Source organism: Oryctolagus cuniculus, chromosome 11 (genome assembly GCF_964237555.1).
Source record: "Oryctolagus cuniculus chromosome 11, mOryCun1.1, whole genome shotgun sequence".
NCBI classification, from domain to species: domain Eukaryota; kingdom Metazoa; phylum Chordata; class Mammalia; order Lagomorpha; family Leporidae; genus Oryctolagus; species Oryctolagus cuniculus.
In genome coordinates this window covers 9,990,968-10,006,077 of record NC_091442.1, presented here as the reverse complement: position 1 = coordinate 10,006,077, position 15,110 = coordinate 9,990,968, and the positions used below count along the sequence as shown (strand labels likewise).

Genomic DNA, 15,110 nt, shown 5'->3' with positions numbered 1-15,110 from the left:
TAGCACGTGGAAATCTATTTTTCGCCTTTTCCCAAAGTCCACGGGGATGTTTGGATTACCCCAGTCTCTAGGCGACGATAAGCCGGAACCGGAAATGCCCTGCACGCGCCAGCCTCCGGCGGACGTCGCCATGGCTGCCCGGGAGGAGGTGCTGGCTCTACAGGCTCAGGTTGCCCAGCGTGAGGAGGAGCTGGAGTCCCTGAAACAGAGGCTGGCGGCGGCTCTGGCGGCGGAGCGGGAACCGGAGTCGGAGCAGCCGGCGCCGGTGTCGCCGCTGCCGCCCAGGGCGTCCCTGTCGCGAGACGAGATCCTGCGCTACAGCCGGCAGCTGGTGCTGCCCGAGCTGGGCGTGCAGGGCCAGCTGCGCCTGGCGGCCGCGTCCGTGCTCATCGTCGGCTGCGGGGGGCTCGGCTGCCCGCTGGCGCAGTACCTGGCGGCGGCCGGCGTGGGCCGCCTCGGCCTGGTGGACTACGACGTGGTGGAGATGAGCAACCTGGCCCGCCAGGTGCTGCACGACGAGGCGCTGGCCGGCCAGGCCAAAGTCTTTTCGGCCGCCGCTTCGCTGCGCCGCCTCAACTCGGCCGTGGAGTGCGTGCCCTACGCCCAGGCCCTCACCGCGGCCACGGCGCTCGACCTGGTCCGGCGCTACGACGTGGTGGCCGACTGCTCCGACAACGCGCCCACTCGCTACCTGGTGAGCGACGCCTGTGTGCTGGCCGGCCGGCCCCTGGTGTCGGCCAGCGCCCTGCGCTTCGAGGGCCAGATCACGGTGTACCACTACGGCGGCGGGCCGTGCTACCGCTGCGTGTTCCCGCAGCCGCCCCCGGCCGACACGGTGACGAGCTGCGCCGACGGCGGCGTGCTGGGCGTGGTGACCGGCATCCTGGGCTGCCTGCAGGCGCTGGAGGTGCTGAAGATCGCCGCGGGGCTGGGCCCCTCCTACAGCGGCCGCCTGCTGCTCTTCGACGCGCTCTCGGGGTGCTTCCGCTGCGTCCGGCTGCGGGGGCGCAGGCCCGACTGCGCGGCCTGTGGGGAGCGGCCCACGGTGACCGCCCTGCAGGACTACGAAGCCCTCTGTGGCTCGTCGGCCACCGAGAAGTGCCGCTCCCTGCAGCTCCTGGGCCCCGAGGAGCGCATTTCCGTGACCGACTACAAGCGGCTCCTGGATGCCGGGGCGCCGCACCTGCTGCTGGACGTCCGGCCGCGAGTGGAGGTGGACATCTGTCGCCTGCCGCATGCGCTGCACGTGCCCTTGACGCTGCTGGAGCGCAGGGACGCGGAGAGCCTGCGGCTGCTCGGGGACGCCATCCGCGAGCGGGGCCGGGCCGCCCCGGAGGGCGCGGCGCTCCGCGTGTACGTGATCTGCAAACTGGGCAACGACTCGCAGAAGGCCGTGAGGCTCCTGCAGGCCCTGCCGCGAGTGCCGGAGCTGGCCTCGCTAAGGGTGCAGGACGTGGCGGGCGGGCTCATGGCCTGGGCCGCCAAGGTGGACGGCTCCTTCCCGCAGTACTGAGCGCCCGCTCGAGGCGAGGGCGAGGGGTGCGCAGCCGCGGGACGCCGGGATGCGGCTGGGTTCTCTTCTGGGATGCAGCCAGGGCCTGGGTTCTGCAGCATCGAATGGGCGGAGCCGGTCACGGGGCTTCCGGCCGCAGCGGCTGGGAGGGTGTAGGGGCTGTGACTGTTTCCGGGAGGGGCCCTGAACGTGGGAAATGCACCGTGACACCGGGTTTGTATTCCGAACTGCACATCGTTTTTGTCTGCCTGCTGCTGATCGAAAAGCGCTCTGAACTGTCTGAGGCCTGGAGCGAAGCTGTGAGCTGGGCTCACCGAGCTGACCACAGAAGGCGTGTGCTCAGGGCAGTGTCAGGCGTTCGCGGGGTCTGGTCTCTAATTCAGACGTCAGGTTTCGTTCATGGGTTGTCTTCTCCGGGAAGTGGTCCTCCTGCCGGACATTTGAATCAGTGTGGAAGTGAGGTCTTTCCAGTTCAGTGAATTACAGGAAGCCGTTTGCCTGTCAGTTTCGCTTATGAATTGCCAACTTGCCTTAAAGTTCGCTCAGGGTCCACCCTGTGTTCACGCAGTCACATTTTCTTTGCTCTGTGGTTTGCTTTGGGATCTTCCAGGCAGTGTCTCAGCCCTCCCCCCTTCCATCCGCCTTTCCTGTTCTGACTCTTACCCGAACATTTCACAGCAGTGTAAGTACAGGTGTTTCTGTGGGCCACGTCAAACCACACTTTCATGAACTGGGAGACGCCCAGCTCCTCGTGTGCACAACAAATTCGAAGTTTGGTGCGTGAGTGTGCCGGCGGCTGTCAGTCTTCTCCAGCTGCTTATTGTGAGCGGCCCGTGGTCAGATTTCTCTTTCTAAAGAGAAGCAGGAACTCGGAGAACTGAAATCCCGTGTGTCCACCAGCAAAGCTTTCAAAAGTCTAAAGCCTTGTGGGCGGATTCACTCACTAGCTTATTCACTCACTAGTTATTGGTTTGGATAGGTCGACTTGTGGGGCCTCTTCAGAATAACATTCAATCCAAAACCTGAATGGTGAGCTGGAGCCAGTTATGAAAATCTGGGAGAACAATCCTGGGGAGAGAGACAAGTGTGAGAGCCCAGCGCAAATACCGAGCTGTCCCGGCAAGTATAGAGGCAAGGTGGGCTGTGGGGCCGCTGGGGAGGCCGTGGGCCATGGCGGGAGTCTGCTTCCATTCTGAGTAATGGCTGACGTCTGTGTGGGCAGCTGTTGAATCCAGAAGCACCGCGCCCACAGCCCACAGCCCACAGCCCAGGCACTTCACTCCCAGCAGAACTTTGTGTTTCTCTGTCGTGAGACAGTCTGTGCTTGCATGATGACAGACAGAGCTCTTGTGCGCACACCAGAAATGCCCCTGGGTACTCGTGCACAGACCTCTGCCCCCCGAGTGGAGTCCCAGAGCCCCCCATCCAGCGTCGGTCAAGGGAGGGCAGCGTTCTCCCGGAAGCTTGTCTGTTTCTGAGGACCCCCACACGCCTGAGGTCAGCTGTGTGACCCAGTTTGCTGTACTCAGAAGATGGCCTTTGTACACTGTGTCATCTCACAGTCCCGTAGGTTAGTGGAGGTAACAAACTCTTGTCATTGGAAGTCTTGCGTCTGTCTGCGTTGTTTCAGGATAATTCTGCGGTCGGTTTGGAATGTTAGGAAAACCACTACAGTGTGGGAGTGGGAAAGCATTTTGCAAATAAAGTGGTGCCAGGGTTAATTCCTACCTGTGATGAGCCGTAATTTCTGAAGCACTCTGGATGTGAAAGAATTGGGATGACAAATAGGGTATCTGTCTATCTAACATAGGTATATGAGGGGACTTCAAAAAGTTCACAGGGACTTGCGTGATGGTGGAGCAGGTTTAGCCACCACCTGTGCCGCTGGCATCCCATGTTGGTGCTGGTTCGAGTCCCAGCTGCTCAACTTCCCATCCAGCCCCTTACTAATGGGCCTGGGAAAGCAGAAGACGACCCAGGTACTTGGGCCCCTGTACCCACATGGGAGACCCCGTTGGAGTTCCAGGCTCCTGTCCTCAGCCTAGCCCAGCCCTGCCCATTGCGGCCATTTGGGGAGTAAACCAGCAGGTGAAAGATCTGTGTGTCTCTCCCTCTCTCTGGAACTCTGCTTTTCAAATCAATTTATTAAAATATTTTAAAAAGTTCATGGAAATGGAATTGAAAGGTGTGTTTTGGTGTAAAAATATTTTGAGATCTGTACATAATCTCTCCACGACATGCATTTTCCACAGCTTTCTGCAGACCCGTGTAGTTCACATGAAGTCTGTGTGCTGACACCGTCTCTAGTTTCTAACCTTACTTCAATTATTTGGCATCTTTTTTTTTTTAAAGATTTATTTTATTTGCAAGTCAGAGTTACAGAGAGAGGAGAGGCAGAGAGAGAGCGAGCCTCCATCCGATGGTTCACTCCCCAGTTGGTCGCAACGGCCAGAGCTGTGCTGATCCGAAGCCAGGAGCCAGGAGTTTCTTCCGGGTCTCCCACGCCGGAGCAGGGGCCCAAGCACTTGGGTCTCGAATCGGCGCCCATATGGGATACCGGCGCTTCAGGCCCCAGGGCATTAACCCGCTGCGCCACAGCGCCAGCCCCATTATTTGGCATCTTAAAAGCAGAAAATTATGAATTACCTAGGTGTTTTCTGTCTGCCTTTTAACGCCATTTTTGGACAGGTTGCTGCAGGCAAGGGGGGAGAAGGCTCCTATCACATGTGCCTTCCCGGTGGCCCCATGGCTAAGACGGAGGCGGAGAGGAGCAACGTTGATAGAAGATGGGCGTCCCCTTTAATCAGCAGCAGTCTCCTTGCCCAGTGCTTGCAGGCGAGGGAAGCCTGGAGTGAACTGGAACTTAGCAGGAGTTCAGCCGAGTCGAAACAGTTGCTGTGAGCACAGCGAACCGCTGAGCAGGGCGTCTGTGTCCCAGCAAAGGCAGTCCTGCCTCACAGCTTGGGCTGCCCAGCGGCCTCCCCACCCGCACCGGCTTCCTCACTGGCAAGACGCAGCATCGGACACTCCCTTCCCAGGCTCCTCTGCAAGTCAGGAGGGACCTGCACTCTTGAACCATTTCTCCCCGCAAACACTTTAAATCTGACCGCTTCTGTCTCCACTGCCTATGGCACCCTAGGCATCCATCATCGCTTAGTCAAATTCATGGCTTTTCTGGAGGTACCCACAGAAAATGCTGATCACATCAGTGAGTACCCAGAGTGTATCAGTCTTTGGTCTTTTTTATTTATTTGAAAGGCAGAGTTAGAGAGGGAGAGACAGAGAGAGTGAGCTTCTATTCACTGGTTCACTCCCCAGGTGGCCTCAGTGGTCAGAGCTGGGCCAGTCCAAAGCCAGGAGCCAGGAGCTTTTTCCAGGTCTCCCACGAGGGTGCAGGGGCCCAACTACTTGGACCATCCTCTGTTGCTTTCCCAGGCCACTAGCATTCATGTATAGGATGCCGACCCTGGCTCTTTGGTGTGTGTGTGTGTGTGTGTGTGTGTGTGTGTGTTTCTAAAGATTTATTTATTTACCTGAGAGGTGGAGAGACAGATGACCACAACTGTTGGAGCTGGGCCAGTCCGAAGCCAGGAGCCAAGAGCTTCTGGGTCTCCCACGTAGGTCCAGGGGTCATCTTCCATTGCTTTTCTAGGCCATCAGCAGGGAGCTGGATCAGAAGCGGAGCAGCTAAGACTCAAACCAGCGCTCATATGGGATGCAGCACCATAGGCAGATGCTTAACCTACTATGCCACAGCACTGGTCCCTAAAGATTTATTTACTTTTTTAAAGATTTTATTTATTTGAAAGAGTTACAGAGAGGTAGAGTCAAAGAGAGAGAGGTCTTCCATCCACTGGTTCACTCCCCAAATGGCCGCAACGGCCAGAGCTGAGCTGATCAGGAGCCAGGAGCTTCTTCCGGGTCTCTCACGCAGGTGCAGGGGCCAAAGGACTTGGGCCATCTTCCACTGCTTTCCCAGGCCACAGCAGAGAGCTGGATCGGAAGTGGAGCAGCTGACACAAGAACCCGGCGCCCATATTGGATGTTGGCAGGCCAGGGCTTTAACCTGCTGCGCCACAACACTGGCCCCTAAAGACTTATTATTTGAAAGACAAAGTAACAGAGAGAAAGATCTATCTAGTGGTTCACTCCCCAGATGGCTGTAATGGCCAACACTGGGCCAGGCTAAAGCCAGGAGCTTCTTCCAGGTCTCTCACATGGGTGGCAGAGACCTAAACACTTGGGCTATTCTCTGCTGCTTTCCCAGACCACTGGCCGGGAAGGCAATGGAAGACCCAGGCACTTGTGCTCCTGCTACCCAGGTGGAGGGCAGAAGGGAGTTCCTGGTTTCAGCCCGGCCCAGATCTGCCTGTTGCAGCCATTTGGGGAGGGAGCCAGCAAACGCAAGATTTCTCTGTCCCTTTCTCTCTAATTCTGCCTTTCAAATAGATACACACCTGCATACATACATACATCTTAAAAGGTCTTTGCCAATTCGGTAACTGCAGGCAGGCACATAGGGTGAGGGTGGCCGGCTAGGGACTGTGGCGCATGAGGGCCCGGGCACCACTTCCTCGCTGAGACCACCTGGCCGTGCAGGGGTCTGGCGCTGGCGGATCTTTCAGTGTTCTGGGGACGGGGCAACATGGGGATTTTGAAAACAGATTTGAAAATTTTGAAACTTAAACACACCTGTAGTCTGGATTTGGAAAACAGCAAGAAATGTGGTTTGGGTCTTTTTAAATCTGGTGGACGTGGAGGTAGCCACTTGCGCGGGAAGCCCAGGCTGCTGTAGCGCCGTGACCTGCTGCGCTCTGTCCATTTGCACTGACCACTCGTTGTCTTAGGTGGTGAACGTTAGGACACAAGTGTACTTCTTGCTCTTTTTAATGTTGTCTAATATGTAAATTTCAGATCATGTCAAATGGGATCAAGATCTTCAAAAAACTTAAAAACTGGCTTTGAAGTGCCATACCTGCACTATCAGCCAACCCTTCCTAGTATTTCAATGAATAGATGATTGAATATAATTTCTTAGAAAAATGTACTTGCATAATAGATAATCAGAGCGAAGAAGGCAGAATGTGAAGCAGTGAGAGTTTACAGATGGTGCTTTGCAAATTTGCAGCTCCAGTGTTTGTGACTGAATCAGACCCATAAATTAACCCTAATAATAGCAGAAGAGTGGCAAATGGGTTAAGTTTTAAAAAATCCTGAAAGTTGGATGATTCACAATGATTATCTAAAAATACTTTATTACCATGTTAAATACTTACTTCTAGCTTAAAAAAGCAAAATATCTCCTCAAAGCACCAATATCGTGTGAACACTATGATCATACATTTGGTTAAAAAGAAAGTTGAGACTTTTAAAAGTAGTTCATACTCCTAATAAAATGTGAACAGTTCAAAAGCATGCATGCCGAATGCTGTGTGGTGCGTTGGATTGAAACCTGGTACTGGGGCCGGCGCCATGGCTCACTTGGTTAATCCTGCCTGCGGCGCTGGCATCCCATATGGGCATCCAGTTCTAGTCCCGGTTGCTCCTCTTCCAGTCCAGCTCTCTGCTGTGGCCCGGGAGGGCAGTGGAGGATGGCCCAAGTGCTTGAGCCCTGCACCCCATGGGAGACCAGGAAGAAGCACCTGGCTCCTGGCTTCGGATTGGCATAGCGCCGGCCACGGTGGCCATTTGGGGAGTGAACCAACAAAAGGAAGACCTTTCTCTCTGTCTCTCTCACTGTAACTCAACCTGTCAAATAAAAAAGAGAAAGAAAGAAACCTGACACAAAACAAAGATAGTAGTGGAAAAACTGGGGAGATCCAAATTGTCTAGTTTGGTTAACTGTCGTATCAATGTTATTTTCTTAGTTTTGACAAATGCATTATGAGAAGCTGAATCAGGGGTATACAGGAACTTCAAACTCTAAAATTATCTCCAAAGAAGAACTTTAGAAACAACTGTATGTACAGAGTTTTTAAATCTCCCCCTCACTCCTCTCTTCATCAAGTTCTTTGTTTAGACAGTCCCTGTAACTAGACTTGTGATGTTTTTTGTTTTAAGATTTATTTATTTATTTGAAAGACAGAGTTACAGAGAGGCAGAGGCAGAGAGATCTTCGTCTGCTGGTTCACTCCCCAGATGGCTGCAACGGCTGGAGCTGGGCCAATCTGAAGCCAGGAGCCAGGAGCTTCCTTCAGGTCTCCCAGGCGGGTACAGGGGCCCAAGGACTTGGGCCATTTTCTACTGCTTTCCCAGGCCACAGCAGAGAGCTGGATCAGAAGTGGAGCAGCCGGGACTGGAACTGGTGCCCACATGGGATGCCGGCACTGCAGGCATTGGTTCTACCTGCTATGCCATGGCGCCAGCCCCTTTATAGATCTTTTTTATAAAAAAATATTATGTATGCATTTGAAAGGCAGAGACAGAGGCCCCGTCTGATGGTTTACTCCCAGATGCCTGTGACGTCTGACAGGCAGGGCTGGGCCAGGCCAAACCTGGGCACTGGAAATTCTTCCATGTGGGTGGCAGGGACCCAAGTACTTGAGCCATCACCTGCTGCCTCCCAGGGTGTACACTGGCAGCAAGCTGGTGAGACGCGGTGACTCTGAACAGCCCTCGTCTCGACTGTGAGAAACAGGTTTGTGTTTTCACATTTGTTGAACTCTTTACTTAGTATAGAGTTAACCTTATTGTATAAACTTAGTTGAAAATAGATCTTAGTAAAAAATAAGAATGGGAATAGGGGAGGGAGGAGGTAGAAGGTGGGAGTGTGGGTATGGTGAGTAGAATCACTGTGTTCCTAAAGTTGTAATTATGAAATGTCTGAAGTTTGTATTCCTTAAATAAAAGATTGGGGGGGGAGGGGGAGGGGTGTGAAGAAAAGGAAAAAAAAAAAAACAATCAGACCAGCAAGCTGGAAGAGAGCAGAGTCAGACTGGAGCCCAGACACTGACGGGACCTGGCAGCCCACGTGAGACGCTCAGTGGATCGGACGCCCAATGCAAGTGACAGCGATCTGCACAGCATTTATGTGGTAAAAAGCTCGTGGGAAATGGAATGAAAAAGCATTTTGGCGCAAAAAATCTGACATGCAAGCTTAGTTTTTTCCTGAGGTGCGTTTTGCACCAACTTCTTGAAGATCCCTCGTGTTTGGTATGAACGGCACTCCAGGGATGAGTTCGGAGAAGACGTGCGCGGGTCACGTGCAAGCCTGTGCCGTTTTATAGAAGGGACTGGAGCCCGTCCGCGCGGTGCCGAGGGGAGACCACACATTCTCCCATGTCTTTAGCTATCATCAGCAATGGACACAGGACTTGGAGTGGTCTCACCATCGGTAAGCGTCCTTCAAAGAGGAGCTGGACATTTGTATCTTTGCACAAATGCATTTAAGAAGTTACAGTGTTTATAAAGAGTAAGCCCAGTTCTGATTCTGAACAGAATTGCCAAATCTCCCTTCCAAGCGCCTGCAATGTGTACCAACATCTCTGCCAGCAGACGCTTCAAGCTGTGAGCTGTTTGCCAGTCTGACCACTTAAAAAACAAACTGGGGAGTGGGGGCAGCATTACAGTGTAGAGGGTTAAGCTGCTGCCACCTGCAGCACCAACATACCATGTGGGCGCCAGTTCGAGTCCCAGCTCCTCCACTTTTGAACCAGCTCCCTGCTAATGTGCCTGGGAAAGCAGCAGCAGATGGCCCAGGACCTCGGGCCCCTGCATCCACATGGGAGACCCAGAAGAAGCTCCTGGCTCCTGGCTCAGCCGCTGCTGTTGTGGCCATCTGGGGAGTGAACCAGTGGGTGGAAGACCTCTCTGTGTCTCTCCCTCTCTCTTTGTAATTGTACCTTTCAAATAAATAAATCATTAATAAAAGCCACTGGGTTGGATGTTGTGGTGCAGTGGGTTAAACCCCCACTCTGCACCCCATGTGAGTCCTAGCTCCCCTGCTTGCCAACCAGCTTCCTGCTAATGCACACCCAGGGTGGCAACAGATGATGGCTTGAGTAGTTGGGTCCCTGCCACCCGCATGCAGGACCCAGACTGAGTTCCAGGCTCCTGGCTTCAGCCTATTCCAACCCCCACTGTTGTGGACATTTAGGAAGTGAATCAGAGGATGGGAGATCTGTCTGTTTCTTGGTCTGTGTGTGTGTGTGTGTGTGTGTTGCTCTGCCCTTTAATTGATGAAAATAAACATTTAAAGCATTAAGATGATATTAAAAACCTTATTAATCTGCATTTTTATTTGGATTAAGCTGGAGCAGTTTTTTATGTATGTGAAAGTCTTCTACAAGTGTGTAGTGGTTACTCAGCTCATTTTTCCCTATGTTGTATGTTTTTTTTTTTTTCTTTGACAGGCAGAGTTAGAGAAAGATGTTCCTTCCATTAGTTCACCCCCAAAATGGCCGCTACGGCCGGCGCTGCGCCGATCCGAAGCTAGGAGTCAGGTGCTTCCTCCTGGTCTCCCATGTGGGTGCAGGGCCCAAGGATGTGGGCCATCCTCCACTGTCGCTCCCCGTCTTCGTGGAGGAGTGACACTGAATCCTGCCTAGGCTTCATATCCGAGTCACGGCACCATTATGTCGCTCCCCGTCTTCGTGGAGGAACGACACTAAGCCCTGCCTAGGCTTCATATCCGAGTCACGGCACCATTATGTCTCTCCCCCTCTTCACGGAGGAACGACACAGGACCCTGCGCTGTTCTTTTGTCTGCTCGGCCCTCCCCGGGTTTGCTGCTGGTTCTTCCCGGGTTGGCTACTGACCCTTCCACCTCCGTGGAGGGGCGGGCCCCCTGCCACATTCCCCACTTCCGCAGGGGAGCGGCACACTGCCGGCCGGCTCTCTCGGGGGCTGCTCAGATGTTCCTTCAGCTAGATGTTCCTGGTGCATGTTGTCTCTCTCCTCCTTTATAGTCCTCTTCCACCAATCCCAACTCTGCTACCCACACGCCGAGTACGCTGCTCTCCTCCAATCAGGAGCAGGTCCTGCTGTTTATTGGTTGAACTGGAGGCAGCTGTGTAGAAGCTGTTTCCTCCTCTCCCAGCGCCATATTGTGGGAGAGCAGATGCATAGAATAAGTCTTAATTCCAGTAACTTAGTCTAGTCCGAGTTGCTCCCCGTTGCTCCCCACACTCCACTGCCTTCCCGGGCCACAGCAGAGAGCTGGACTGGAAGAGGGGCAACCGGGACAGAATCCAGCGCCCCAATCGGACTAGAACCCAGGGTGCCGGTGCCACAGGTGGAGGATTAGCCTAGTGAGCCGCGGCACCGGCCATATGCTTGTTCTTAGTGATGTGTATAGCTGAGACAAACCACTATGGAAAGAGCGCCATCTGCACACTGCTACTGGGAATCTACTTGGCACCGGGTGCTAGGCAAGTTCTGGGGACCATGACCATGAGGCGGTGGGGCCTGCCCCCAGCTCTCTCTGCACGCACCCACGCCACTCCCAGAGTCCTTGCCGCCTACCGGGCCTCACTGCATCCTCTGCAGCCCTGAGAGATGCAGAGAACTAAGCCCCTCCTCCTCACAGCCCCCCACCCCCACCCCCGTCCCGTCCTCACCGACTGGAGCTCTCCCCGACACAACCTTGTTTGGGAGTCCCGTTCTCCACACGGGATCGCCTCCCCTGTCCCTGCAGAGCATCTCAGAAAGGATTCCGTTGGATTCTGGGAGGAGTTTTCAACGGTTCCGAGTGTGTTAGGGGACCTGCCCCGCGCCAGGAAGCCTATTTGGAGTCACGGGGGACACTGAGCAGGCTGCACTGCCACTGGGGTGAAGCGTGTGTCCTGGCCGCGGTTGTCCGTGGTCGCCTGATGGGGACAGAGTCACGGCGGTTCACTCCAGGGTCTTTGTGTAGGAGTCGGGGGGTGGAGTCAGGCCTCGGGACTCCTGGGCGCTTAGCTAGGTGCAGGCACTCCGGCCACACATTCCTTATTCCCAGGGAAGGTTTTGTTCCTGGTTCTGTGTGTACCTAGGGGGCAGGCTGACACTACGTTACAGATGTGTGCCCTTGGGAATGCGTGCCAGGCCTGTTTCCCGATGGAAAACAAGAAGATGGAAACAGCAGGGCTAACTGTCGTCTACAACCTTTGATGGTGCATTCTGGAACGTCCAACACAGAAATGGTCAATGAGGCAGGGCAGGTGCCGGTCAGCTCGCTGTGACGACTGCGTGGGCACGCAGGTGCCAGGTTTCTATTCTATAGGTCAGAAGTGCTGACCTGGGGCCTCAGCGGGCTGCCTTCCTACCGGAGACTCAGGGGAGAGCCCTTCCCTGCCTTCACCAGGTTCTGCAGGCCCTGGCTCTTTCCTCCCTTCCTCTAAGTCTCTAACCCGCCAACTCTCACCCCTGTCTCCTCCATCTCACTGCGCTCCCTGACTCTGGCCTTCCTGCCTACCCCTTCTATGCACTCCTGAGATAACGCTGGGCCCAGCTGGGTAACCCAAGCTACTCCCCATCTCGGAGTCACAGTCCCACTCGTAGAGTCTGTTATACCATGGGAAGGGCCACACTCACAGGCTCCGAGGACTCAGACTGGACGTCCCTAGGGGCTGTTATGTGGCCACCCACACTAGGACTAGGGCAGGGGTGGGGGACCAAGAGACCCCCGGAGGACCACAGGAGGCAGCAAGGATGGCTCAGGGTTTGGTTTGGGCGGCCGGATGGACTGGGTGGGTGTTTGGATGCTGATGGGGGCCACGGGGACAGGACTGGGAGAGCAAATGAGAAAGAGACTTTTCCATTCAATATGCCCAGTGCTTCCTGTTGCCCGTGGATCATCAAACCACAGCAGGAGAAGCACCAGCCAGGACGTGCCCAATGTTTGGAGGATCACAACAGCTCCTCACCCAGCTCCACCAACCCAGTGGGGTGCGTGCTCCTGGTGCCTCAGCCCCAAGGAACACTCAGGGCCATGGACGGTGGCCTCCTAACAGAGCCATGGGTGGATTTGCAGATTTGAGACCATTGTAAAATCTTTAGGTGGGGCCAACATTGTGGCACAGTGGGTTAAGCTGCTGCCTGTCACATTAGCATCCCATATCAAAGCACAGGTTCGAGTCCTGGCTGCTCCACTTCCAATCCAGATCCCTGCCAACGCACCTGGGAAGGCAGAGGAAAATGTCCCAAGTGCTTGGATGGAGCTCAAGGCTCCTGGCTGCGGCTCTGCAGGTTGCAGCCTGTGGATGAAAGATCTCTGTCTCCCCCTCTCTCTTGCCACTGTGCCTTTCAAATATATAAATAAATAAACAAATTTAGTTGAAGAAACATGCAGAGAAGTGCACAGACCCTAAGGCACCACCTGCTGAGTTTTTACTAACTGTAGCCACCCCCCGCCCCTGCTCCCTCTCAGACCGGGACACAGACTGCTTCCCCTCCCCGCCTCCTCTCTGCAGGGAAAAGCTGCTGTGAGGAGAAGCAAGTGTACTCTTGCATGCTTGGCTTTCATTTTTCACGATGAAGTCTCAAACTTTTCCCTCCACTATTTACTCTAAGTGGATTTTCTGCATATGGCTTTAAAAAAAAACTTGTAAAAATTACTTTCATTATGTTTATCTGTGAGGCAGAGAGAGCGAGCGAGTGAGCTACTGTAAGCTGGCTCACTCGCTCTGTGCCTGCATTGGCCGCAGGGGCTGGGCCGAGGCTGAAGCCAGACCCCAGGACAGCAGTCAGCTGTCGCAGGCAGGTGGCAGGGACAGACTACTTGAGCTGTTGGCTGCTGCCGCCCAGGGTCTGCATTAGCAGGAAGCTGGAGTCAGGAGTGGAGCCAGGAATCAAACCCAGCCCTGTGCTACGGGACCACTCCCCTCGGTGGCCTCGTTCTGGTCCTGGTGACACCTGCCCCACTGTCCAAAGCTCACCTGGCTATGAGGATTCCAACCTGGTCCACTCCTGTTTTCAGAGGGGAACACAAGCTACGCTGGCCCAAGGCGGTTCAAGGTGAAGGCCAGCCTTGAACAGGCAGAGCTCAGAAATGCAGCGTTATGGCCGCCCCCCGGGCCTCACCTCCCCACTGCAGACGGCTGCTTGGTCCTGCTCACGGCACACGCGGGGCCCACGTGGGAGGCAGTCGCCACTCGCCACGCGTGATGAGCTGGGAAGAGTGTGCCTGCAGCCTCAGAGGAAGGCTCCTGCCGATGGATCCCGTGGCTCAGCCTGGCGCCGCGGGGTTGCTGCTCTCTCTGCTCCCCAGCCAGGGGCAGCCCTGGGGGCCCGGGGCACCTTGCCCCTCCCCGCCTCCTGCAAATCTCCTCTTTGCCTGCAGCGGGGACCCAGCAGGGGACACAGCAGGGACGCTGTGTGGAGAAGGCTGACTGCCTTGCGCTCTCCCCAAGCCCCGCGGGGGCAAGAGAGGCTGAAAAGCGAGTCTCACAGCGAGGCTTTCCTGAAACTGTTACGGAAACTTTCCCGGCCAATCGGCCATCGCACAGCGGAAAATGATATGCAATACTCACTGCTCAGTTTGATAAAATTACACTGGCAGCAGATAAAAACGAGAAGGAATTGCATTCTGTTGGTAGCAGAACACTAAAACCAAGCGCAGGGGCTGGTGCTGTGGTGTAGGTTAAGCCTCCCTCTGTCTGCAGTGCCGGCATCCCGTAGGGGCTCCAGTTCAAGTCCCAGCTGCTCCCCTTCTGATCCAGCTCCCTGCTAATGTGCCTGGGAAAGCAGCAGAAGATGGCTCAAATACTTGGGTCCCTCACCCACATGGGAGACCCAGAGGAAGCTCCTGGCTTCAGCCTGGCCCAGCCCTGACCATTGCAGCCATTGAACCAGCAGATGGAAGATTTCTCTCTCTCTTCCTGTTGCACTGCCTCTTGGGGGACATTTAAAATATATATTTATTAAAATATATATTAAGTGAATATATATTTATTAATATCTATCTATCTATATATATATATTTGGGGGCCATCGCTGTGGCATAGTGGGTAAAGCCACCGCCTGCAGTGAGGGCGTCCCATATGGACACCAGTTTGAGTCCCGGCTGCTCCACTTCTGATCCAGCTCTCTGCTGTGGCCTGAGAAAGCAGAGGAAGGTGGCCCGGAAGAAGCTCCTGGCTCCTGGCTTCGGATCAGCTCAGCTCTGGCCGTTGCAGCCATTTGGGGAGTAAAGCAGCGGATAGAAGACCTCTCTCTCCTCTCTCTCTGCCTCTCCTTCTCTCTCTCTGTGTAACTCTGACTTTCAAATACATAAGTCAATCTTTAAAAATGTATCTATCTGGCATCTTGTGTTTATATTTGCTAAGCGTTGTAACCCCCTGATTCCAGGTGAGCCGCAGGTGCAGCCCAGGAGCCACACTGCTTTGACGGAGGGCATCCCAGGGAAACAGGCCGCTCCTCCTCCCCACCCCTCCCTCTTTGGCTCTCTGGACCCATCAGGCATCACTGTGCGGTCTCTGGATGCCCAGGGCCGGGCTGTTTCCAGGAGGGGCCAGCGAGCCCTGGGTCATTCCCGGCCTGGCTTGGTTGTGCCCCAGCAGCAGCCAGGGCTCAGCAGTGGGCTGGGAAAAACGTGCTCATTAAATCAACACCAAGGCTACTCAAAATTCATCACTGAAAACGAGTTCCGATTTCTTTTCCCATCTCAAACTGTGTCTGG

General features: G+C 54.8%; 1 protein-coding gene and 1 long non-coding RNA gene across 2 annotated transcripts in view; both read left to right on the top strand.

Moving 5' to 3' along the window:
* The window catches only part of LOC127487350 (uncharacterized), a 1,183,652-nt gene that overhangs the window by 436,646 nt on the left and 731,896 nt on the right, over window positions 1-15,110 (top strand). The window lies entirely within an intron of this gene.
* On the top strand, window positions 78-3,234 carry MOCS3 (molybdenum cofactor synthesis 3). Its single transcript, XM_051832624.2, has one exon. It carries the CDS (start codon window positions 95-97, stop codon window positions 1,511-1,513), a length of 1,419 nt encoding a protein of 472 aa, XP_051688584.2. The 5' UTR covers window positions 78-94; the 3' UTR covers window positions 1,514-3,234.

Excerpts from the sequence above, each read along its gene's own strand:
- MOCS3 (XM_051832624.2), top strand. The coding sequence starts at position 95 with ATGCCCTGCACGCGCCAGCCTCCGGCGGACGTCGCCATGGCTGCCCGG.